Source organism: Hippopotamus amphibius, chromosome 5 (assembly GCF_030028045.1).
Source record: "Hippopotamus amphibius kiboko isolate mHipAmp2 chromosome 5, mHipAmp2.hap2, whole genome shotgun sequence".
NCBI classification, from domain to species: domain Eukaryota; kingdom Metazoa; phylum Chordata; class Mammalia; order Artiodactyla; family Hippopotamidae; genus Hippopotamus; species Hippopotamus amphibius.
This window is the reverse complement of record NC_080190.1, coordinates 144,672,527-144,697,752: the sequence shown is the minus strand read 5'-3', so window position 1 is coordinate 144,697,752 and position 25,226 is coordinate 144,672,527. Positions and strand designations below refer to the sequence as shown.

The 25,226-nt window shown below is 40.3% G+C and overlaps 1 protein-coding gene across 2 annotated transcripts in view; it reads left to right on the top strand.

Moving 5' to 3' along the window:
- Nucleotides 1–1,090: 1,090 nt before the first annotated feature.
- RSPO2 (R-spondin 2) overlaps nucleotides 1,091–25,226 on the top strand; it is a 147,105-nt gene continuing 122,969 nt past the window's right edge. Inside the window, exons 1-2 of one of the 2 annotated variants that reach the window (XM_057736320.1) lie at nucleotides 1,091–1,565; nucleotides 1,954–2,217. In XM_057736320.1, coding sequence (XP_057592303.1) covers nucleotides 2,124–2,217 — 94 coding nt within the window. In that variant the 5' untranslated portion in view covers nucleotides 1,091–1,565; nucleotides 1,954–2,123. Of the gene's footprint in view, nucleotides 1,566–1,953; nucleotides 2,218–25,226 lie in introns of those variants that run through there. The other variant, XM_057736321.1, reaches the window with a different exon arrangement.

Genomic DNA, 25,226 nt, shown 5'->3' with positions numbered 1-25,226 from the left:
ATCAATACTGCTATGTAATAGTGATTCCATAAAAATAGTCATGGATAGGCATTAGTGGAACAATTAATAAACAGGACTATTTTAATATTCTTATTGTTTCTTTATAATTGTCTTAAGTCTCCTAACTTCTGAACATCTTCTAAAACTGAAGGCATAGAGAAAGAAATGTAAATGGTACATAATGCTAGTATAATAACATGGTACCTGTGGTCATATTTGCAAGCATTCCTCCTGCCATGGTTAGCAGTATAAATTCTTATCTTTTACCTAGGGAGTAAATACATTCATTTCTACAGTAATGAATCCAGGATAGAAGATTTCACCAGAATGAAATCAGATAGCATTGTGTATTTAATGTAACACTTTGTTGAGCTGCGTATTCTCCAAACTCAAGGCACCTAAAAGTTCAATTCAGGAGACTTTGAGGGTGGGGGAAGGAGGAGGATTATGAATGAGAAATACTTCAGTAGACACTGAACTTTTCCTTGAAGAGGCAAGGCCCAATTTCTAGAGTATTGAAACAAGAGATGAAAGATTTTTTGTAAGTTTTTCTGGAGGAGACACAAAGTCAAGAAATACAACTTCTAAGGTTAAGTAAAGTATTGGAATACTCTTCACTTCCTAAACCGAGGACGCGTTTTAGTGTCAGCCGTGCTAACAGATCTTCCTATAAAACAAAGCCAAGACTTAAATTTAAGAGTGGCAGAGGTGTGCCATCTTTCGGGATGCGGCTCGAGTTTAAACTCCGCTTTAGAAGCAGCCGTCCCGGCCGGGAGTTCGGAAAGGAAGGTCTTAGAGAAGGCATCAGTCAGCTCTTCCTGCTGGAAGGTCGGCGCTGAGGTTGCAACCGACCCCGAAGCACCAGAGAAGACTCCTTGAGGGTGAAGACAGCTGGGCTGTCGGGCCGGCCCAGTTCCGGGGGACGCCTCCACCTCAGCTGCTCTTCATTTTAGCCACCCACTCCAGGAAAGCCTAGGGGGGATTCGCCTGGGGTTAGGCTCTCTGGAGGCTATCAGCGCTCTTTAGGACCTCAGGGAAACCGGAGAGGTTCTGGCTTTAGGACCCAGGAACTCCGAGGCAGCCCTGACTTAGTTGTCTTGGACCACAGCACCACCTACTTATAGAAGCATCCCGAGCCTCAGCCCGGCTGCATCTCCATCGGAGAGTGCGTTCGCCATCCCTCCGGCCTCCCGGGAGCGTTCTGACTCCCACAGCTTGGAAACGGAGAAACCTTAGCTGTGAAGTGAGCTCTAGAAACCGCACAATTGCATACGGACTCAGAGTGAGAGCGGGCGTGACCCTCGCCGGAGGATCGCACTCACCGGCGGGGACGCAGCATCCCAGAGGCTGCGGACCCGCCCGCCCCGGCGCGCTCCTGCTAGGCGCGGTCAGTCCAGAGGACCCTCCACGCACTTCGAACCCGCGGCAGCCGCCGGGATCCCAAAGCTGGTCCGTGCTCCCGGCGGTGTCAGCAAACTTTTCCCCAGCCCACGTGCTAGCGAGGCGTCTGGCTTCCCGAGCCCGGGATGGAGCGCCGAGCCTAGGCACGCCGCACAGCCTGAGACGTAAGTGCTCACGGTAGGCGACTCGCGCCTGGCCGCCGCGGCCAGGGCGCTTGGGTACCCCACTGCGGGACCAAAGGACTGAAAAGCGCCCCTTTAACCCTGCACCCTCGGAAACTGTGGAGCTCTTTTCTTTTTCCGGAGCGCCCGCGCAACGTCCTTTCCCTCGGGTAGGAGCCTATAGGTCCACAGAGGTTGCTAATTCACTGATTGTAATCACCTTCCTCTCCAAGTTGCCGGCAGCTGTGCGCTCGGGGTTAAGCTGCTTCGTGGCTCTTGCCAGGCAGTGGGTTCGCTTCCCCCCTCCCTCCCCTTCTTAAATTGGGACGCGTGAAGAGGCAGCTGCCTCCCTGGGCCTCTCTCCACCCGGCTTCTCCTCCTCGTCTCTCAGGTTCGAGGCGGAGAGATGCTGATTGCGCCGAACTGACCAGTGAGGGCCACCGGGCTAGCGGCGACTCCCCCTCGGCGTCTTCCCCAGCCGCGCGGGTGGCGCTGGCTCCTCGGATGAACCCTCCAGTTCCCCGACTTTGAGAGGCGTCTCTCCCCTGCCCGACCGCCCAGATGCAGTTTCGTCTCTTCTCCTTTGCCCTCATCATCCTGAACTGTATGGATTACAGCCACTGCCAAGGCAATCGATGGAGACGTAGTAAGAGAGGTGGGTCCTACTCTGCCGGAGGAGCGTGGGGTCGGGGGAGGAGGCGCGGGTGGCGGCACTCGCTCCGGGGCTCAGGTGGGCAGGACCGTACCCTCCACCCCCCGCCCTTGCGCGCCACCGCTCCCCACTTTCCGGTCCCCGGAGCTCTGCCGAACGCTGTCTTTTCTGTCCTCAGAAGGCGCGGCGAGCCGGGCATCCTGTGGGCGTTCAGGGCTAAGTGGTGCGGTCTGTACCCACGTTAACTGCCGAGCTTCTACTTCTGAACTCTTCTCTCTTTCGGTCTCTCTCTCTCTTTTAATCTGGCATCCTTTTGCTTGTTCTTTTTGTCTTTTTCTTTTCTTAGTCCTCTCAACTATCTCTCCTGCAGCTCATCTTTCTCTACATTCATCACCCACGTGCTCCCCAAATCATGACCTCAGATCCCTTTGGACACGGCCTACTACTTGTGTGTGTGTGTGTGTGTCTGCGTGTCTGCGCGCGCGTGTGGGATAAGAGAGCACGAGCGAGAGAGTTGGGGAGGGATACCAAGTCGATGTGGAGGACCTGCATTTCCAGGAAAACAGCAACATTGATGTCTTTTTCTGGACCCTAAGACTAGATGGGATGACGTACTGAACTTAGTACACTGAGCAGCAACTCGTGCACAGGTTTTTTGGGGGGAAAGCTCGCTTGCAGAGTGATGTTTTGGCGACAGGCCCGACTTTCCCCTCTCGGTTTACTTCCCTCAAAAGCAGCTATTTCTGAGGGAGATTCTGGTACGCAATGAAACTCACTTGCGGCTTTTTAACCGCCCCCTCCCTCTCGATCACCTGTGTGCGCTGTGGGGAGGCGGGTGGAAGCCTCCAGAAAGGTTTCAGAGAGCTAGCTTTCCTGCAGATTTAGTGCGCACGTATTTCTTTCTCCTAGTCCTGCTGCGGCTGCGGCTAATCTAACTGCATTTTAGAGGAAGGGCCGTTAAACACAATTAAGTCTTCTGAAGGATTTAAACGCAAACCGCAACATCCCCCCGCCCCCAACACATGCATCCCCACCTTGCATTACAGCCTCACGGAAGGTGTATAGCAGCTCCTTAGAGTTTATTCGTCTTGGTCTAGCAATTTGGACTTTTGTGCAATTAGAATTTGTCTTGAGGTTAACAGATTTTGATTCTTCTGGGATATGGACGTCTCACACGACCTGTGATGTGGTTTACAACTCGTTTTATGGAATCTCCAGTCCTGTATCCAGATTTTGGAGAGAGCTTTCTGCGCCCTAATTTTTCAAAGCTTTTTAGGACGTCGTTAAGCTGTTCTCACCTACCCGCAGGGCTGAAGGTTGGCCGGCCTGAGGGCAGAGCTCAGGATAAAGGCTGGTGTGCGATTTCCGCCGCCTCTGCTCTCCAGCTGAAACTATGGATCTGTAGTTTATAAGAAGGATACCCCTTTCTCTAGTCCCCATTTCTCTTTACTCTCTTTGTCTCTCATTTCTGACATTTGGAAAATGCTTATTTTCAGAAGTTTTTCTGAGTAAATGTACTAGGGAGGAATTTCTTCCCAGAGGCCATGAAAGTGTGGTATAGACAGTCTTGCAAAAGTCCCTTTCCATCTCCTTCACCTCCCTTCTGCCTCCTTTCTCCACCCCAGTATTTTCTTTCCAGTTATCACTTGGTAGCGCTGGCAATTTTTGATTATACTGTGATCAAAGTGTTTGGAGAGGCTTCTCTACACACCCCCCTTCCCGCCCCCAAGTAGAAGTTGCAGTCTATTTGGTTGGAAAGGCTAACGTGCTTAAAATGTTCAAAATACAGAAATATCTAACATCCTTCGCCAAGTTCTTGTTTATTAGATGACTTGCTAATTCAGCGATGTCTTTCTGATCCTCACTGCCTGCCCCATTGTGGTTGAACTGGGAAGAATCAAGTATGTTGCTTTAGTAGAACTTAATGCGGAGATGCTCTTTGGTGGAGCATGACATTACAGCACTCCTGCGGCCAGAAGCGATACTGCATGCTTTTCTTCACAGTGCCATCTCCACAGCTCTGCTTGTGCCTCTTTAGGTATCTGACACAAAACCTATTTGTTTCAAAGCTGCTTTAGCAAAATCTCATGGCAGTTACCACCGAATCCCCAAGTGCTAACGTTTAGAAACCCAGTTCTAAAGCGTGCAGTAGTAACTTTTGCCAGACAAACTTTTCAATTTAATAAAATTCCAATGCTTTCAAGTACATGTAAACTGGTGAGGTTGTAAAGAAAAAAAATTATATCAGTGTGTGTGTTTCCTTAACAGATGTCCCTTCCCAAATCTCAAGCTTCTGGCTAAAATAACTGCAGTCCTTAAAAGTGACCACACTATCTGTACCAACAAAGGGTGTACTGTGTTTTTAATTAAAAGTGGAACTACTTAAAGGGCTGGCTAGACAGTATAGGGTGATAGTAGCTTTTCTGCTTTGCAAGGAAGCTTAAGGATTGCATTGTGAGAGTACTGAAATGAATAGAGATCTAACTCAGGTTGTGTGAATTGTCCCTCTTCACAGGCTTAAGCTGGTTTTAATTGATCTCATATCCACTGATTGATCTTACACCAATTGTTGTGCATACCAAACCATTGGCTTTCCCAAAGGAGATTGATTTAAATTAGTTCCTTGGTGAATGCTTGACTACTAGCCAAATCATGTCAGCAGTGACAGTTGACATGCTAGAGCCTATTGTGGTACCAACATTTCCCCTTTTCCGTTTGTTTTGGATAGTGGCAGTTAAGTATTACTTTCTAGGAAGAAAAGTGATTGGTACCTTAAAAAAAAGGTGGTGTGGCTTAGAAGATCAGTTATTTTCTTGGCTTTGTGCTTCGATGTCGGCAGCAGTGATACCAGGATTGGTTAGGCTATGCCTGGGATCTGATTCTTTTTCTTTTTTTCATATTCCATCTGCAAATAATCAAACCTTCACTGTGGAGCATTCTCAGAACTCCTTTGGCATTATGTTTAGTCTGCTCTATGATCTCAGATGCTCTATAATATCATTTTCTTAATGAAATAAAATTCTTGGCAGAGATCAGATAATTTAGTCAGTTAAAATCAATTGCATCCAGTCTGGAATAGAGAGCAAATATATCATTTAACTCTGTGCTTTATTTCAAACTATGGCCAGAGGATTAGAGACTAGAGTGTCAGATAAAACTTTGTATGGGGAGACCATCATAAACAACACTAGCCACCTACTAGTCTTTTTGTCTGCTGATTTAGAAAACAAAATCATACAGTAAAAATGCATTTGATAATCACTACTGGGACCCAGCAGCAATACATTTGGAAGTAAGGCACAAACACAATAGTGAGAACGAATATCTTGTAGAGAGGAGACACATGCCAACATTTTGAAAAGCTGATTGACAACTCATGTTTTGTCTACGTGGTAACAGTCAGAACCCCTCACCCTCCAGTCCTCTTCATAAACATAGTCATTATTAGCTACTGTTAACCCCTACAGTCTGTATCTGTCTTGGGACCTCTTACGATTTATTTCTATGGTAAACTGGGTTATTTGTTTTAGTTTTTGGAATGGTTGCAAGCCACATTTCAGGCTGAATTACTGAAAGGTGGAATGACAAATCGTAACTTTATTAAGGTCTTCTGGGATTTCTTGAGCTTAGTATATAGTGATTTCATTTTACATCTCTTTCATTCTGTTGATATGCCTAGTCACAAATTTACCAGGGATTTATGGAAACTTCTTGATGAAACTCTTTTTAAAAGCAGCAAGGCTCCCAGACATGTAATTGTGTTTCTGGTGGTCTGATGGTAGGGGGCGTGGTATGACAAGTGTTTCCTGCTGTAGCCTGTTCCCTACAGAAGCCTCAACTTCTCCCTCCATAACCGCTCATTTTCCTACGATTAGATTTGGCTTCCATGAAACAAATGTTTATCACAAATAGTGTGGTATGTTTCTGGCAACCTTAGATGGTTTAAAAAAAAAAACAAAAAACCAAACAACCCCACATTTCCTCTTAAACCTTATACGGCTGAATTAGTTTGTATTTTCAAAAATTGAATGAAGGGATGTGGAGATATTTACAAGTTTTACAAGTACTTTTAAAGGTAGCTTATTTTTCACAGTACTTTTTCAAAATACAAAATGGCACATGGAACATATTAACATACACTTAAAAGCTTCGAAATAAATTTTGTATGCCTGCTTTTTTAAGTTCCAGAGTGTTTCAGAGAAGCTCATGTGATGTTTAACTTTGCAGGATAAATATATTCTTTCTTTTCTTTTGTTCTTTTGTTAATGGGCTTTTCTTTCAGCATAATTCTGAGTTTTTCTGGCCAGTATCTTACCAGTGCACAAAAGTTATAAAGTTTCTATGCTCCAACCAACATCTTATTCCACTCCTGAAATTTGAAAGTGATTCAGAATAGGTGACATTTCCTCAGGCCTCCACTTAATTCTGGCTTTCATTATCTGTTTATAAATCCAGCTTGGGTGGAACCCAGTGTTTGCAGAAATCACAAGTTGGAAATGACACTTCTAATTTCTTAATGCAAAGCCACCTCTTGATTTATTCAGAGACTAACTGGCCAGTTTATAGATCACCCAGGCTAGTTTTTGCTTCTTTTCTTCCAACTGACTGCCTTTTGAACCTTTTTTTTTTTCCCTTGGAAATAAGCACTCTTACCCCTCCTAAGTTCCAGAAATAGATGACAGACAAATCATTTGATATAATACTTGAGAACCACCCTGTTAAAAGGAGGTGGTAAACTCTGGGATAAAAATTAAAAAATTTTTTTTCAAAAGGTCATGAGGTTCATAATTTTTTTTCCCATTATCTGCCACAATCAAAGAGTGACCATTAGCTAAAAACAGTGTTTCATGTCATTTATAAATTTTCACAATTTTAGCTGGAGTACATATGGAAGGCACTCGTTAATAAAGTACATAGGTAATATCTAATTATATGATAGGAAAGGCATATCTACTTACATGCATATAAGTATGTGTGTATATAGTTGTGTGTGGAGAGGGGGATGGCATGACTGTGGAGGACTGGGTTTTTGTAACTAAAAAGGATTTTTACTACCTTTCCTATTTTTCTTCTTTTTCTCAGGACGACAGAGGGACAGGGGACAGAGGAAAGGGGTAGGGGAGGAGGCTGAGGACTAGGAGAGGGAATGGGTAAGGATACGATGTTCTTGTTCTTTTCAAGGCCCACCCCCCCACCTACCCTTCTCTCCTCTAGGACCCTTTGGGATCAGTCACCCTCTTTTCAAGCATGCTGCTATCCCACTCATGCTAAAATTCTTAATTTCCTTCTTTCTCCTGTTACTTTCCAGTCTTTTTCTTCACTTCCACCCTTGTTTTGCCTGATTCTCCTCTTTCATCTACTCACTCTTCAGTCTGTCACAATCTGGCTTATACCTCCACCGATGTATTGAAAGGGTTTTTTTTAATGGTCATCCATGCTCAATACTCACCTCAATGCCAACCCTGCCAATGTCGTTACAGGCCTCCCGTCACTGAGAGGATCACTCCTTTCCAAAGAACGTCTCTTCACTTGGCTAGTGACACTGCTGTCTAGTTTCACCTCCTATATTCTGTGCATTTTTCTTCTTTGGTCCCCTCATTCAGAGGAGGTGTAGGTTACTATTTCTTTACCTTTATCCTTTCCCTTGGGGGATCTTATTCATCCCTGTATCCTTAACTGCCTTTTCCATGTAAAGTCCTTCAACTCCATCCCCCATTCTTTTTGAGCTTCTGTTGCTCTCTGACATCCCAACTGCTGCCATATGGATAGATATTTCGTGCACCCTCTTACATGGATAGATATTCAGTTCCACGCACACTCAGTCTTAACAATTCATTTCCTCTTCTATGCCCTCTCCCAAATGTGTTCCTCTACCTGTGTTTCTTTTTTCTGTTCATGGGTTTCTGTGTGTTAAGGCTGGAAGCCTCGCTATAGTCTTTGACTTTCCTCTTGTCTCTTTTATTGGTTCATTCAGTCTTGGTATCAGAAATGTTGTTTCCATTCCCAAAGGTAATTCCTAGCTTATATTCTCACTGACATCTCCCATCATCCACTTCTTCCTCACTCCATCATTTACAATGCTGCCACATTGAATTTTTCTCAATGTGATCCACAGATCTGATCACGTTACTTCTCTGCTGATAAACCTGAAACCTCTCAGCTCTCCATATTGACTGCAGAATAAATTCCAGCTTCTTTCACTTTACCTTCAAGGATGCTCTACCATCTGACGTCAGCCTGATTCCAACCCTCCACCACCGCGAAAGCACTATATGCTTAAGCTATACCAGATTATTTCATTTCCAACCATACCATTATGTTTTCATGTTTTCGTGTTGTTGAGTATGTGGCAGTGCCCAGCTTAATAAAATGTCACTACCTCTATGAAGCCTTCCTGGAATTTTCCCTAAAAGCTTTCTTAACTTTTCATGCTACTCCTAAAGGACTCTCATTTCCTCTTTTATTCTGGTTACTTTGCCACATGTGTCATCTTTACTATATTTTAAGCTTCTCTAGGGCAGAACTTTGGCATATTCATCTTAATACTCCCCAAACCAGGCCAAATAGAGTGCTTCCTCCACAAGTTGTGGCTGAACAAAAAGTCATTCATGATGAGATTTTGTTGTTTGCCCTTAAAATAATGCTAATTACTTAATGAGAAATGTTTTTCTTTTAAATTCAAAGTTCTTTGCCCATAGGTGAAGTTTGAATGAATAATTAGATAATAGGTATAATTTCATTATTTACTATTCTTTAGAGTTTAAAGATGCACAGCACTGCCTTGTGAAAGCATCCGCAGCCTAGCCTTATTCTGAAGTCTGATAATCCTCAGAATTTCAGAGTACACTAGTGCTTGTGTGTGCATTCATATATCTGTTGATTATTTGATAGCGTATCCCAAATGATGGGTGATTTGGGGGCAGGGGAGGGGAAACTTTATGGGAGTCACCTATATCTAAAAGAAACAGATTCTTCTAAATAAAGGGCCAATAAGGGATTTTCATCCCTAAACACTTTGTCTATATGAATAATTATTTAGAAGAAAAAGTACTATTTATCTTCTTAGAAGGCAATCATATTAATAACAAATAAATTAGTGCAGGCAAACATTCAATCCTATATTTATGACTTTAGAATAATAAATATAGCTATGTAGACATACCTATGAGAGAGACACAGGTGTGTATGTGTGTATTTTAGAGCAAGTTCTTCTGTAGGTGCGAATAGACTACATAGTGTTTTGTACAGGGCCTTCCAGGAGAGCACTGACATCTCACTACCCTTTGAAGGAGGTGAGACTGGTTTACCTAATAAAGAAGGTGAGCTCCTAAAGCTAGAATGAGAGTCCAACCCTTCTGAATTCACTGACATTTCCTGTACACAGTACACTTTGAACATAAGTGTTCACTTTAAAAGAAGAACTGACCCTTGAGCCCATTCAAAAGTTCTTTGGACTCAGGATTTTACTGAGCCCCAGAACTTCCTATAATTCATTATGCCATGAAAGTAACTGGTATTAAGGAACTGAAGGCTGAGGGGGTGGAGTAACTGTGATCTGGTAAAAACAAAACAAAACTTGCATACATGTGCTGCTAATGTTTTTATCTTTATTATTGCATATGAATTACAGGAACTTCTTTTATTTCTGGTATTCCAGTAGCCAGAACAAATATGTGTGTCTGTGGGGGTGTTCTCATGCATTTGTGTATCACAATATGTGTTTGTAGGTGTGTATACATGTATTTTATATATACACATATGTGTCATAACACCATCCTATGATCAGAATAGCCAGTCAAGGTTAGAGAAAAGCTAGTGAATACTTTTACTATTAAAATGTAGAGACACTAATTACAGGTAATTCTCTCCCTTATTTAGTCATTTGGGGAAAACCTTTACAACTTACTTAAAACCATCCAATTTCCATCACCTGCTGAAGAATATTAAGAACAGTTAGCTGGCTCTGCACATTTCTTTTGAGCAGGGCTTCTTAACTTGGGGTCCAGAGATGGGTCCAGGGTTTTTGTGAGTCTCCTGAAATGAGAAGCAAAACGTTTTCTGTTTCTTTTTAGAGTATAAAGAGAAGATCTAGAGCTTTCACTGAAGTCTTAAAGTGGCCATGGTTCATCTTGCTTTCAACAGAAAGATGGTTAAAGAAATAAGAGGTAGACCTTGTTAATGAACACGATGTCAATTGTGTTGTCAAATTGACATAGGCATTTGTTTCCTAAAAGTTTAGTTTTTATGTGTGGGTTTCCAGTTATTTGCCATGTGTTTACGTCACAATATGAGGACACGCTGGAAACACTATCTCAAGACTCATTGCAGTAAATAATCACTTGGCTAAATAATCCCTTTCAAAGGCAATAGTTGTTAAATTCTCTCTATTTCCCTAAAATGTTTATGAAAGTACAAAATAGACAGAATAAGGGGTTCTGTTGAAACCCTTATAGGGTCTAATTTTTATCACATTAACAAGACAGTAATATAAAGTTTTAGAAGTCAGTGTTGCAATTCTCCAGCTGATGATGTGCAGTGCAGACATTGATGGAGTTTGCATGTATCACGCTGCCAGTTCACAGGCTGGTCAGAACCAGGTTGAGCACTCTTCAGTTCTGGCCAAGTGGGCTTCTACTACGTGCTTGCCGCTGGGTCGACACACTTGGAATTTTTCTGCCGTGATGGCTTTACTCTTTGACCTATCGCTGGATTCAGCAATGCAACCAGCCATTCAGCAATTAAAACACGCAGACCGATAGAGGGCGCACTGCGCATTCTTTTCCTCGTGCTTTGTTCTCTGATGTTCTGTAGGTTTTGTCCTTTCCTTGCTCTGCCTGATAGGTTCAGGTGGTAAACCTGTTCTACTCTTTCCAGTAAGACTGATGCTGTGAATAATTTGACATTCTCATGCAGCGGGAGGGGAAAGGAACCAGTAAACAGAGCTTTCGGTTTTACTGAGAGTTTCTGATTTTGGTCCCTAGTCTCCTTTTGACAAGACCTTCTCGCCAAAAGGCAAACTTAACCAACCTCATAGTTTAGTATCTGAGGCAAGATGTTAAAGCTAGAGACTGTGTTAACCTGGAGCTTCTACAGCCACTTTGGAAAACATTTGTTTTGTTTTGTTTTGTTTTAAGAATGTTTTCTGTAAAGTTCATGCCTAAAAATTTAAGCAATTGGTAAATTTGGAGTTGACCAAATGACTCCAAGTTAATACGTCCCAATTGTTTGCCAAATTCTTTAATCTTTATGTAGAGACCCATTTCATTCAATGGAGCTATCACCTTGTAACTCTCTGAGAATGGTAAAAATTGTCTGATCTTGTCTCGAAAATCCAAAGTTTAATTTTTTTGTTAGGTTCTTTCTCCTTCATTTACTGTAAAGTCTGACATAGGATTTAAAAATTCTCTAGCTCCTCGTTGTTGATCACCTTACACCCTGTGTTTGAACGCCTCTTTTTTTTTGTAGTTAAAAGTAGGCTTTGGGGCATTCCCCGATGGTCCAGTGATTAGGACTGAGCACTTTCACTGTGGTGGCTCGGGTTCAATCCCTGGTTGGGGTCGGGGAAGTAAGATCCCGCAAGCCACAAGTTGCAGTCAAAAACAAAACAAACAAAAAGCTGGCTTTTAATGTTGAAGAGATTTGTGCTATATCTTCATATCTTCATTAACTTTCCTATGTAGTTTATCATGCTGCTGGTTTTTTTTTTTTTTTTTCCCTCAGGACTAGGTTTCAAGTTGAGTCATAGTGGGGTTAATATTTCCATGACCAAGGGACATGTGTGCCCATCACACCCTTCTTCCCCTTTGGAGTAACCATGGTGTTCCTTGTTATCAGATCTTTCACTGCTATAACTGGTCTTTGAAGACTCTGCACTGAATGACCCCAGTAGAAGGGGAAAAATTGTACCTGGGCCTCCCAGGTGACCATCCTTAAATATAAATTAAGACAGTCCTAGTCTTTGACTTGTCCTCTGAGTAGTTCTTGTAGGTGGAAGAATATTTTGTAAAAATTCTAATTTTTGACACTGGCTTCTTGATGATGTTTTAGAGGTTACTTCTTTGGAAATGTATGTATGTATGTGTGTTTAAAGGTCAGGTTTATAGGAAATTTTGAGGGACTCCTGGGTATTAGTTCTGAGCTCTAAGTCAGTATGAAGACATGGCAGAGAACAGCTGTAGGTTGAGTGAATAGAAAGAGCAAACTAGTTTACACTTTTCTATTGATCCAAGGATCTGGGTGTCTGTCTTCTGATGCTTAGAGAGAAATCAGAGCTGTCCTATCCAAAGCATTCCTTCTATTCATGAAAGATACCTTGTGGTTAGTGTCCTTCCATCTGCTTAGTATTTTAGAGAAACTTTGTTAGGGATAGGAGACTAATTTGAAAAACCAAATGTTGTTTGATAGTGGACAGAAGTGGTTCCCAGAAGTATGATTAGTGGGTTGAGGTTAGTTTACTGTGGAGCTCGGGAAGCCATTCACACCACTCCTGGTGGTCAATAAGTCATGTAGTGGCTGATGTGATTCTTGACTGAGTCTGTCAATTATGAAAGATTTCTTTGTCACCCTCCCTTTAAATGATACTATCCTGAAAATTGATCTAGGGCTTAACAATTGTCCCTTGAAAATTGATTGTCCAAAGTTATGAATTTTGTGCAATTTAATTGTTTCTGTACGTAGAAGTACAAATAATTAGTTCTTCGCAGCTGCCGTGGGTGATCTTAACATGATTTTGACTTGAAAGTGACTAAAAGTGAATAATAACTTCTAAAGGCTTTGGCAGGCTTTGAGTAGTCATCTTTTTTGTTGAATTCTGAGAGAGAGTTTTGAAGAAATGGGGAGAGCCTGGACCTAGGGAGAGGAAGAAAGAGGAGGAACAAGATCACTCCTTTCCAGGACTTGAGGCCTGTCTTGTGGAAAAAGGATGTGATTTATTCTTCATTTGGGGATTAAGGCAAAATGAAGGAGGCACATAGGGAGGAAGATTATGGCTTATATTTAAGAAACCATTCATGTAAAAGACCGTTTCTTGATGCCCTGAGCCATTGGCAATTGCCCTTTCCCAACAGCAGAGGGTATCTCTTAAAGTTGTAAAGCCAGTGGCTGTATTGAGTGTAGAGAAACCTCGTAGGGCCACTTACACCATAAGAGCCATGATGAGCACATCTGCAGTGCATCTGGCATGTAATAGGTACTTAAATAGAAATTTGTGTTGACCATTATTCAACTCAAATAAGACCTAAATAGCGTCTTTCCTAAATAGAGGACACTAAACAAAATTACTTCTTTAGATTCTGCATCACATGCCTCTGAGTCTTCATTCTAAATTTCAATAATAAATAATATTATACATTTTGAAGTTTAATCTGAATTCTTAGGAAAGAAAGATCTCAATTCTTACATGACCTGATGTCAGTTTCAAGAATGTTTTATTGAAAGTTAGATTTCAATGCAACTATAACCAGCATGGGTTATGCCATGCAAATATTTTGCTTTTTTTAATGGGGTTACTAGACGAAGATGAAGCATTGGACAGAAATTCATTAATAATAATTCTTTGCATTATGAAAGCATTATAGGCTTCAAAATTCTTTTGGAACAGGTAGAGAAATGTGCGTATATCATCTTATGTTACTTGAATTACATTTGACAGAGTAATGAGTAACGGATTGATGTACACTTTGCAGGAACCCTCTGATATATTAAAGGACCCTCTCTTCAGCCTTGTTTGGAACAATATTTTCTTAATGATCTGGTTGAAAACAGATGGGCATGCCATCCACACTTTTGCATGATATAAGTTTGAGAACATTTAAAAGGTTGGTTGACTGGTTACAAAAAGATCTCAACGGCTTGGAATGGCAGGATGAATTTATGAATGAAATCTTAACAGGAAAAATAGAGTTTAGATCTTAAGATCAAGGAACCAACTATGGAAGAATAGGATATGGGAGACAAGGCATTATCCTTGATTTTTGACCCATCCTGAGGTGACAGTGTGATATAGTTGCAAAAAGAAATTGACTATATTAGGAGATATATTTACCTGGATTAAAGAGTGAGGCAGAGGAAGGTCCTCAGCCCACACCAGGGTTCTGTTCTAGATGTCATTACTTTTAGAAGTCATTGGCAGCACACGTTATAATACTGTTTTGATTTCCTAGGGGTGCTGTAACAAAGTACCACAAACTGGATAGCTTAAAAGAACAGAAATTAATTTTCTCATAGTTCTGGAGGCTAGAAGTCCAAAATTAAGGTGTCAGCAGGTGTGTGCTCCCTCTGAAACTACGGGGGAGAATCCTTCTTTGCCTCTTCCAGCTTCTGGGGGCCCAGATATTCCTTAGTTTGTGGCAGCCTAACTCTAGTCTCTGCCTTCATCTTCACATGGTTGTCAGCCCTCTGTGTTGGTCTCTCATCTCTTCTTATAAGAATACCACTTATACTGGATTATGGTCTGCTCTACTGACCCCCTGTTAACTTGATTATAGCTACAAAGACACTATTTTAAAATAAACTCATATTCACAAGTACTGAGGATTAGACTTCAGCATATATTTTTTGGGGGGAGGGTATAATTCAACTCATAAGTCCTAACCCATGTCAGACCCTGTAGGTTCTTTAAATCCTCATTTCCACAACTCTGAAATAAGTATTATTAATTATACCGTAATAATAGTATTTAAAAAAAAGTAATGGTGTTAGAAATATAATAACAGTTTAGAGCATTGTACGTAGCCATACAGATTGTGTACTGCATGTAAAGTATGGTATTAATGGCACCCCCTGGACTTGTGTACACAGCAGCCCTGGGGGTGGAGATGCTTTAGACATGGTTTATAAGTGTATAGGTTTTGGAATAGGACCCTCAAATTCCTTCCTGCTCCTGCCCCTGAAGTTTCATGAAATTGTACAAATCCAAAGAACCAACTGAATGTGTTGATTACATTTTCAAATAAATCCATGAATCAAATTGACTTCTTATTCAGCTAAAGCTGGAAATTCTGTTTAACTGGCTTCCTTTTGAAGTTTACTGAACTCCAAGAGCTGTTAGCATCCTTTATGAAATACTGTTTGTGAAGTAATTAAATATCAACATGGTCTACTGTACAATTGCTTCTGGTGTTCAATGTGTCTTAAATTAGTTTGCTCTGATTTTGAGTAGTGTATCTAATATTGGCACTGCCAGGGAGCTGGATCTGTTCATACTTGTGTGTTACATATAAAGGACTAGTAAGAACATACTTTTAAATGTCTCCCATTTTAAATGTTATAAATTTCAAACATATACGAAAGCAGAGAGGGTAGCATAATGACTGTCCAGTATCCAGACTGAACAAATATTGAGACTTCGCCACACTAGATTCATTTATTTATATTCTTAAGTTTTTAGTGTTGTTATAAAGCAAATCTCAGCTATTACATCATTTTACATTATTTCTGAACGCATTTCTTACAAATATGGACATTTACTTACCAAACCACGATGTCATTAACATGTCAATACCTAACAAAATTGCTTATTCCTTGGTAACACCTCATGATCAGTTTGTCATCAAACTCATCAGTTGCCTCAACAATGTCTTTATACAGCTGATACGCATGAATTGGCATAGACGTAACACCCACTCATTGTACTTGGTTGGCATGTCCCTCAAGTTCCTTTGATTCTAGAGCAGTACTTCTTTCCCACCCAGTTTTCCATGCCACTGACTTATTGAAAAGATCAGATCAGTTTTCTGCAGAATATCTGACATTCTGGATTTTTCCTTTTGCTCCCTTGGGGGCATCATTTGACTTCCTCTCTCCTCCATGTTTTTGTAAACTAGAAGCTCTCCTTGAAGGTTTAATTACATTCAGGTTCAACTCTTCTGGCTAGAACGCTTCACAGGTGCTGCTGTGCACTTCACGTTACAACATGTCAGGAAGCACACAATATCCCATTCTTTCTCAGTGACGCTAAGGTTGACCAGTAGGTTTGTATGGTTAACAGCCTGATTACTCCATTCTGAGGTTCCCATTAACCTTTCAGGTAATGGTTTCTCCCAATGATCTTTGTCTGAATCATCAGTTTCTTTAGGGGTTGTAAAATAATTTTCTTCTAATTTTATTCCTTCCACAATTAGGGGAAATTCTTCAATAAAAAAGAACAGTTCCTCTTCAACCATAGATATTTTGTTAACTATGAAACAGTTCTTAGAGAGCAGGTAATCCACTTAATTCTTCCTCTTTAATTGCAGAGTAATTTTCAGGGTAGGGAGTTGATGCTTGTTTGGCTGCCAGTGGGTCAGCTTTGATTTGTGTCAGGCTATGGCCTGTCAGATGGAGGAGGTGAAGTCTTCCAGCAGTTTCTGCTTACTGAAACATTAGTGGTAGAATGACATGAAAAAAAAAACAAAAAAAAAAACCAAAAAAAAAAAAACCTCTTTTCTGGCTTCTGCTAACGGGAATGAAATGCAAACCTTCTGAAAACCTGAATTCTATTAGACATCTCCTGATAATGTTTTCTGTGAACAGCTCTCAGAGAAGCTACTGAGTGAACATACAGTAGCTTCAGCCTAGTGTAATCTGACACTCATTGGGTAGAAAAACAGTACTTTGTGCTACTTAAACCCTCTCTGGAAGGCTTAGGGAGGGGAGGAAGGAAAATATTTGAGGAGATCAACTGGATGTGGTAGAATAAAAGTAAGGTCACCTGAGACGGATTCGTTTCCTCAAAGCTTGACCTGAGCGGCAGGCTGCTGCTTCGGATGTGTGCCTCACGCCCGTCAGTGGCTCAGCTGGAGCTGTGCGGTCTTTAACTTGAAGCCGAAGAAAGGGTTTGTCTTCAGTGCGGAAGTGGCAGTAAAAATTGTAAAAAAACAAAAAACTTCCTCCTGCTTATTAGCCTCAGCAAGTTCTTGCTAATTACAGAAATCTTTCCTTTATCCATTTAAAAACCTAGCTTGTTGCTACTAAGTTGCCATTGGTATAGTTTTTGTGCTACCTGTTGAAAGATACCTATAGCGACTATTTAATAATTTTATTATTTAGTGAAATTGAACATTTAATTCACACAAATGTCTATTGGGAGGAGTAGATAAGAGCGTGCTAGAAGTTTTGAATATAAACACATTTAGTACATGGCTCGCAAAAACAAATCTGTTGCTGGAGAAATACAACCTGGTAGGTGTACGCTTTTCTTAGGAGTAAAGTGCCTTCACAATGTTTTTAAGAGCGCAGAAAGTATTGTGAGCTGGAGAAGGTGGTTATACTGCGAGTCAGGGAAAACAGAACTGGCAAGGCACCTAGCTGCTTCTGATGATGATTCTTGAGGATGGTTTTCTCCTCTTCGACCATTTGTTAAGGAAGAACAAATGAGCTATATCCACTAATTAGGGCTGGTAGTTCATGTCGCATTTTCTTCATTTAGTTTTGAAATATATTTTGGTACTAAACCCCCATCTTGAGATATTTCGGTGTGTTGTCTTGGAAACAAGTGGTAAAGACTCTACACTGTGTTCAGAAAAGTCATTCATTTAAAAATCACTAACTGCAGAGTTTTTAATGGATATGATTCCAACATTTATTTGTTGCTGGAAATTTGGAACATAGAGAACAAAACAATGAAGAAAACAAAACTACCAGTAATCTTTCCACTCAACAGTAACCACTGTTAACATTTTGATTTTTATCCTAGATGTTTCCTCACCTTGTACATAAGTATAAAATTTTAAAACGTAATATCAATACATCATAAAGCACATAGTTGTAACTACTTTAATGACATAATATCTGCTTCATAAGCCATTGTTTACCATGACATTTTAAAATCCATTTCCTTATCGTTAGGCAGTTAAACATCTCAATATTAAGCTTTCAGTATTCATAATGCTGCTGTGAACACTCTTGTACATCTCTTCCCACATCTCTTTTCCTTAGGAATCATTCACAGAACTAGATACAACAATTAACATACTTTAATCATTATATTTCTTGAGCACTTACTTGGTGCCAATCACAGTTCTTCATGCTACATATTATCTTATTTAATCTTCAAATGACTTTGTGAGGTAGGTTCTATTTTTCTCTCCATTTTACAAAGGAAGAATCGCAGGCACAGGAGGGAAAATAATTTGCCCGAAGTCGCAGAACTTATAAGTGGTAGAGCTGGCATCAGTGTAGGCATTTTGACTCAGCCATGCTCTTCACCACCGAAAGGGAAAGGTGAAGCTTTTGATCTGAGTGCCAATTGTTCTCCAGAATATGGTACTGATTCTTATGCTGTAGGTGGGAGATGGAGTGGATATTGCCTTGAGCCTTTGATACTATATTTTAAAAAATCTTGTTGGATTACTCCTGTTGAACAGAAAGAAGCGTCTCCCATACCCTTAAGAAGCTCACTATTTAAATTGACAAAACATTCTCTTTTGTTCCTCGCCGGCTCCCTAGAATATTAATATCCACTTAATTGCATAAACCCTTATTCCTTTTTTTTCCCTCAGCAGTAACGATGATTTCTGTCCATCTCTCCAGTATATTTTGAATCCTTCTTCTCATCTTTTGCCATTTTGTGAACCAGGTTATCACCATCTCCCTTCCAGACCACACTGATATCCTTCCATCTGATCTCCCTGTGATCCATTCTCCATAGGGCGGTCAGAGCAACTGCTTATATAACAAAAGGTGGAGGATTTGATTCTGCCCACATAGACGCTTCAGCAGATTTCCATTGCACCTGAAATGAAACCCAAACTCCTTACTCAGCCTGAAAGGCTATGCGTGACCCGGTCACTGTTTATTTCTCCAACCCTCCTTTTGTTATCTCAGTCCTATTGGCCTCTTCCTATTTCTCAGACACTCTCTATACTTGGTCCTATCTCAGGACCTTTGCATCTGCTGCTTATTCTGACAAGAAAGCTCTTTTCCCCATCCTCTTCATGACAAGCTCCTTTCCAGATAACTGTATCTAAAGCAGCACATTTCTCCATCTCTCTGTTTTCTGCAGTTAAACCATTAGGGCCAGGGTAGGGTGAGGCAAGGGGGCACCTGTGGCACAAATCTAAGGAGTGAGAGAAAGCGACGCCCTGTATTTCCACCGTCAGTCTTGCTCTCCTCCCTCTAGCACCAGCCCTGCTCTATTATATCAACTACTTATTTCTTAAACACAGTAGAATTTTCTTTGTTCCTGTGGCAGCAAATACTACATATTCATCAAAACCCACTTCTTTTGGCTCTTGGGCATCAGTAGCTAGGCTCTCTTTCCCAGCCTCCCCTGGAGTTGCGTATGGCTGTGGGCCTGAGAGTGTCGTGGAAAATATGCAGAAGGGATGTTCTTACTGCTTTTAGACCCATCCCCACAAATCTTCTGTGCAAGAGTCTCTCTCTTCTTGAGTTGGCCAACTTGGTTCAGAGGATCTAGCCCTGGGGGATGGCAGGACCACCAGGTGAATGGAGCTTAGGTCCCTGAATGACCCCGCGGAAGTCTCCCTGTTGCATGTCTGTACACAACCCTGTGTCAGCAAGAAAAAAACTCCTTTTGTGTTAAAGCCACTGAAACTTTGACATTTGCAAAATATAGATGAATCTGGAGGGCATTATGTAAGGTGAAATGAACCAACCAGCCAGAGACAAATACTGCATTCCACTTACATGTGGAATCAAAAAATAAAAAGTCAAACTCATAGAAACAGAGTAGAAAAGTGAGTGGTTGGCCAGCAGCTGAGGGGTGGGGGAAATAGGGAGAAGTTGCTAAAAAGGATTCAAACTTCCAGTTATAAGATGAATAAGGTCTAAGGGTCTAATGTGTAATGTGACTATAGTTGATAACACTGTACTCTCTCATTGAGATTTGCTAGAACTTAAATGCTCTCACCAAAAAAAAGAAAGGGAGAAGAAAAACGTAAACGTGAGATGATGGATGTTTTAATTAACTTAATGGGGGGAATCCTTTCACCATGTATACATATATCACATCATCACATTGTATACTTTAAATATATTACAAATTTGTCAATTATACCTCAATAAAGCTGGAAAAAAAAAACCCAAAAGGGCTAGCATTTCTTGCCTTAACTGATGCAGGCTCTCTTATCTGCGCCAGAGCTTTTGAAACATAAACTTCAAAGCCGTGGTGACCTTGTTCACATTGTATCACTACTGCTCAGTACAGTGCTTAGACTGTGGGTATCAAAGAAAAAACTTTTTTGAACAAATAAATGCAGAATATCAATAGCAGTATACAAGAAATTCGAGACAGAATGCTAAAAGGAGGATACAGATGGGAAATGTCTTCTGGGTTCAGAGGGCAAGTAGTGGATGATGCTCTAGGAAAAGATTTCATGAAAATGGAGACCTAACTTTTAAATATAAAATTTGCTATGTATAAAGTGGTCCTTGTATTTCTTAGTCACAGATGTTTTGGAAATATACCAAAGGTGCAGCACAGTGATTTCACATGAAAAGTAAAGAATTTAATAACAACAGCTTACATGTTAGGCTATATCCAATCATTTTTATAGTTACTGGCCTATAACTGGAAAATACTGAAAATTTCTCATCTTTATTTCTTACTGGTTATGCCCAATATATATTTGAAGTTTTAAGAATTTAATGCAACTGAGAAGGAATGTCTGATTTTATTACTGATACAGTGAAATTCCTTGGTGTTCAAGGTTCAATAGATGATTTTGTTTGCCTAGTGATAGAAATGTTATTTTGGGGTTAGGATCTGGTGGCCTTCCTTCTAGAAATGTCTATAGGCTCTAGAGAGAGGGCATTGTGTAGCACTGTACTGTTGTTGGAAGGATTTTTTGTAAAGATTAAGGATTTTTTTTAACCCTTTAAAGAAGAGAAGGGCTCTTCTTGGCTATCATGGCTTAGGTCTTATGAACTATTAGAAGATTCAGGTATACAGGCTTGTACCCTAATTAAGACTAGAATGTATAGAACCTGAGGCCTTTATTCCTACTTTTATTCTAAAGTCATTGGTAAGGTTCACACTTTCTGGCTGGAATGGCTGTGGGGGGCTCTCTGCCCTACCTGAATTAGCCCTGACAAGTGACTCTTCACTAGCTCTGCCACAGACTCTGTGTGTGTGTTGCACGCACGTGTGTGTGAGAGAGAATGTGTGTGTGTGTGGGAGAGAGAGAACTTAAATTCACCATTTTGACCAGACATCCTGCCTATTTAAAATACAAGATTTAGACTAAATAGTCCCAAGGGTCCTTTCAACAGTAAAATTCATTTTTCTATTCTTCATTTGGTCCAAATTTTTGTACCCCTAATTCTTCCATTTCTTAATTACTTTGTAACATCGATCAGATTATTTCGCATCTGTCTGCCTCACTTTTGCTGTTTGTGAAGAGGAGATAATGGTAGTTACCTAGCTAATGATTTTGTTATAAGAATTAAATAGAGGGTCTGTGCCAAGCCCCTGGAACAGAGCCTGGCACCAAGCAAGCGCGCAGAGACTGTTCGCTGCTGCTGATTAAGGTCCCCCCTTGCTTACTCTGTGTGTCTTTTTGCTCACAGTTCCTCCCACCTTAGGTCTCCAACAAGTTCTCCATTCACGGTTTTAAAAGATTCCCTGAGATAGTGTTTTTTAAAAATTCGTTCTCATGAATTTTAGAGGAATACATCCCTGTTGGAAGTAAGTTCAAATCTTAGGTAAGTTTGAGTTTCTCAAAGGAAGGAGATTTTTCTTTTAAACTGGCTGCTTTTGGTGAAGAACAGAAAATGTGCATGCTTAGAGATACCAAATGTTGCTAGCTAAAGTGCAAAGGTCTCCTTTCCAAAAGTAATGAATTCAGAGAAACATGTTCATCTAGAACCCTAAGTCAGCATACATTCTGTTTCCTGGCTTTCTATATTATTCCATTCCTGCTTGATTCAGTTTAGATAGAGGTTTTTTCACTGTGAAAATGAGTCACATTAGAAATACTTCACCAGTTGAAAAAGCTAAAATTTCCCTTTTTATATTAACATGTAACTTTTACTTTTTAAAAGTTATATATAAAACCAATATTTTAACATGCACATTGCTTAGTTTGATAAAGGTTACCAAAGAACTAGGATGGAAATGCCCAAGGAAAATACTTAAAGAAAAAAACGTAAATTGACTGACTTAATCCTGGTTGTGTATATGATCTAAAAAAAAAACACATTTTATTGAGATATGATTGACATGTAAAAAGTTGTACATATTTAATATATACAATTAGATGAGTTTGGGGATAAGTATACTCTTGTGAAACCATCACCGCCATAGAGATATACATCACCTTCCAAAGTTTCCTCCCATCTCTTTTATTATGATTATTATTATTATTAATTTTGTGGTAAGAACACAATGTAAGATCTGCCCCCTTAGTGAATTTTAAGTATACAATGCAATGCTGTTATCTATAAGCACTATGCTAACAATAGGTTTCCAGACCTTACTTATGTGCATGTGATTTGAATTCTTTGGTAAAAGTTTAGTAGAAAACCACCACTGGCTTATGAGTCAGGAGTCCTGGCTTGGAGTTCCTTCCGGCTGGGCATCAGCTCTCACTGTGACTGTAGTCCTTGAGTCTTTCTGGACCTCATGTTCAAAGACTGAATTTGAGTACGTGAATGTTACTTTTTGTCTCTCGAGACTTAACTACCTATCTACCTTCATTTACTGGGATAATATTCGAATCTACTTAGTTCTGCTGTTCCACATGTCCTTTCAAAATCACAGCCCTAATAAGACCAGGACTCTTCTGCACTATTCTTGAAACATTCTTGCATAGTTCTCTGTGCATTGCTATGTGTATTGACAAGGTTTTCAGGCGATAGGTAGTATTTAAAAAATTTCTTTTAAATCATTGGACATCTCAGTACTCATACTTTCAGTCCAGCGAAAGAAGCCAGTTCAAAAGAAAACTTAAATTTCTTTGCAGCCTTTTTTTTTATCTGCAGATGGAGCCCCTCAACCCAAATCTTAACTGGGCAGAATTTGAAGTCTTAATTCCCCCGCCCCCGCCAACTGCTTCTGCAATGCTCACTCTCAACCTGGTGACTGCCAGTGACACACGTCCAGAGTTATTTTATAGTAATAGGCATCTATTTTAGTATTTAGATGAGCTTAAAAAAAACAACTACCAATTTTGATTTGCTAACATCTCAGTGAGTTTTCTTCTTCTTCACCAAATGTGCTCTTGGAGGCATTGTAGTGCAGTGGGGCTGGGGAAGCTTGCTCAGTGCCGAAAACCCTGCGGCGTTCTTCAGCTCTTGCACACATCCTTACATGTGGTTTTGATTTTATGGTGTAAGAGGGTTCTTCACTTTTTGATTCATTTGTGGTATGTTGCTGTAGCCATCACCGTAATTAATCTCCCAGGAAGAAATCTGAAGGTTCAAGTCAGTAAAAGGGAACCCAGGAAAAGGCAGCTGAGCATCCGATTTTTTTTCCAGGTGATTCTTCTGTGCTGGGGTTGTAGATAACCTACTTTTCCCCCTGATCTCATAGAGTGTACTATGCCACTGCCCTCCCTCCTCCCTCCCTGCTCAGAGGGTGATGAGATGGGAACCTGTTACCCAGCCCAGCCAGGTTTCAGGTCCTGTCCAACACTGACCAGATGGTGGCAGCAGTTTTCCCTGGAGACTGTTTCATTTCTTCATGCTTGCAATTTATTTCTTTGCTTTGTTCATTCCAAATGGGACTTTATTAATGCCATCTTGTCACTTTTGTTGCTTTAAAAAAATATATTTTTCCCTCTTAATTTTGATAAACTGGAAATAATTAGAAACATAAGAATAGTAAAACATCCACATACCCACAGACTAAAATAAAAAATTACCATTTTGCCATATTTGCTTCATTAGTATATATATACACACATTTGTTACTAATTTTTAATAGGTAAACTGGAGCTATTTAGTTTGGTGCTATGAAAGAAGTGACGAATTATCCAAAAGGATGAATTTTACTCTTGTATAAACTCTTCTTAAATTTAAGCATTATTCTGATTAACTGATTTATACCTCAAGTCCAAAATCTTATGAAAGCAAATATTCTAGCACTTAAATACATATAAGTAAAAGACAATTTGTTTTCGTTGGAAGGGCTTTTTCTGGGCTGTGGAAATTGTTTGAAAACGCAATAGATATAAAACAAATATATCCTTGGAAACACAAGTAGTTTGGAGGGTACTGAAGATTTCCCGATGTTGACTAACTGTAGTGGAAAAAGTAGAATGGTCTAGTGCTGTTGTATGTTTTTTTTTCTTCTGAGATTATGGAATTATGTACATGATAGACATTTTGAAAAACTTTGTAATTCCCAGCTTGGGGTAAAAAAAAAAAAAAAAAGGAATGGGAAGAGCTTTATGTGTTCTTTCTAAACATTAGGGTTTTAAAGGTACAGTAAAACTTAAGCTACTCATATCTATAGAGAAGAAGTCATTTTAGGAAGCCAAGATTCCAAGTAAATGAAAACAATTACTTTAAGTGCTGGAACTTAGAAAAATTGATGTACCTATTTCTATTTTCCTGACTCTAGTAGATTTTCTGTAATTTCACTGTTTGTGACTTTATTTTTAATTTTAACTATCAAGTTATCCTGCAGCCTAGTGTGGGATGTGAATGTGCATAGATATTGATGGGCTAGCCCCCTGCCTTTCCCAGTGGCCCTGGAATTTGCTTTCTTAAAGTTCCTCAGGAATTTTCTTCCTTAAAATTTTCTTCTTATAATTTGACACAAGGCATGTAAAGAGAGGCAGGGTACTTAATGGATAGCACCCTCGGGTTTAGGCTGTGTATCTTCCTCAAGTTGCTCGACCTCTCTGGGCCTCAGTTTTCCTATCTGTTAAATGGACATTGAGTACCTGCCTCCTTAGAGTAATTTTGAGGATTATGTAGCAATACCTAAAAAGTGCTTAACATAGCACCCAGCACATAGTAAGGACAAAAAAAGTTCTAGCTGTCATTAATTTTATGCAGAAATATTTAGCAAATACACAGAAGCAGTTCCGTCGTATGTAGATATTTTCTTTTTACAATAAAGAAAACTT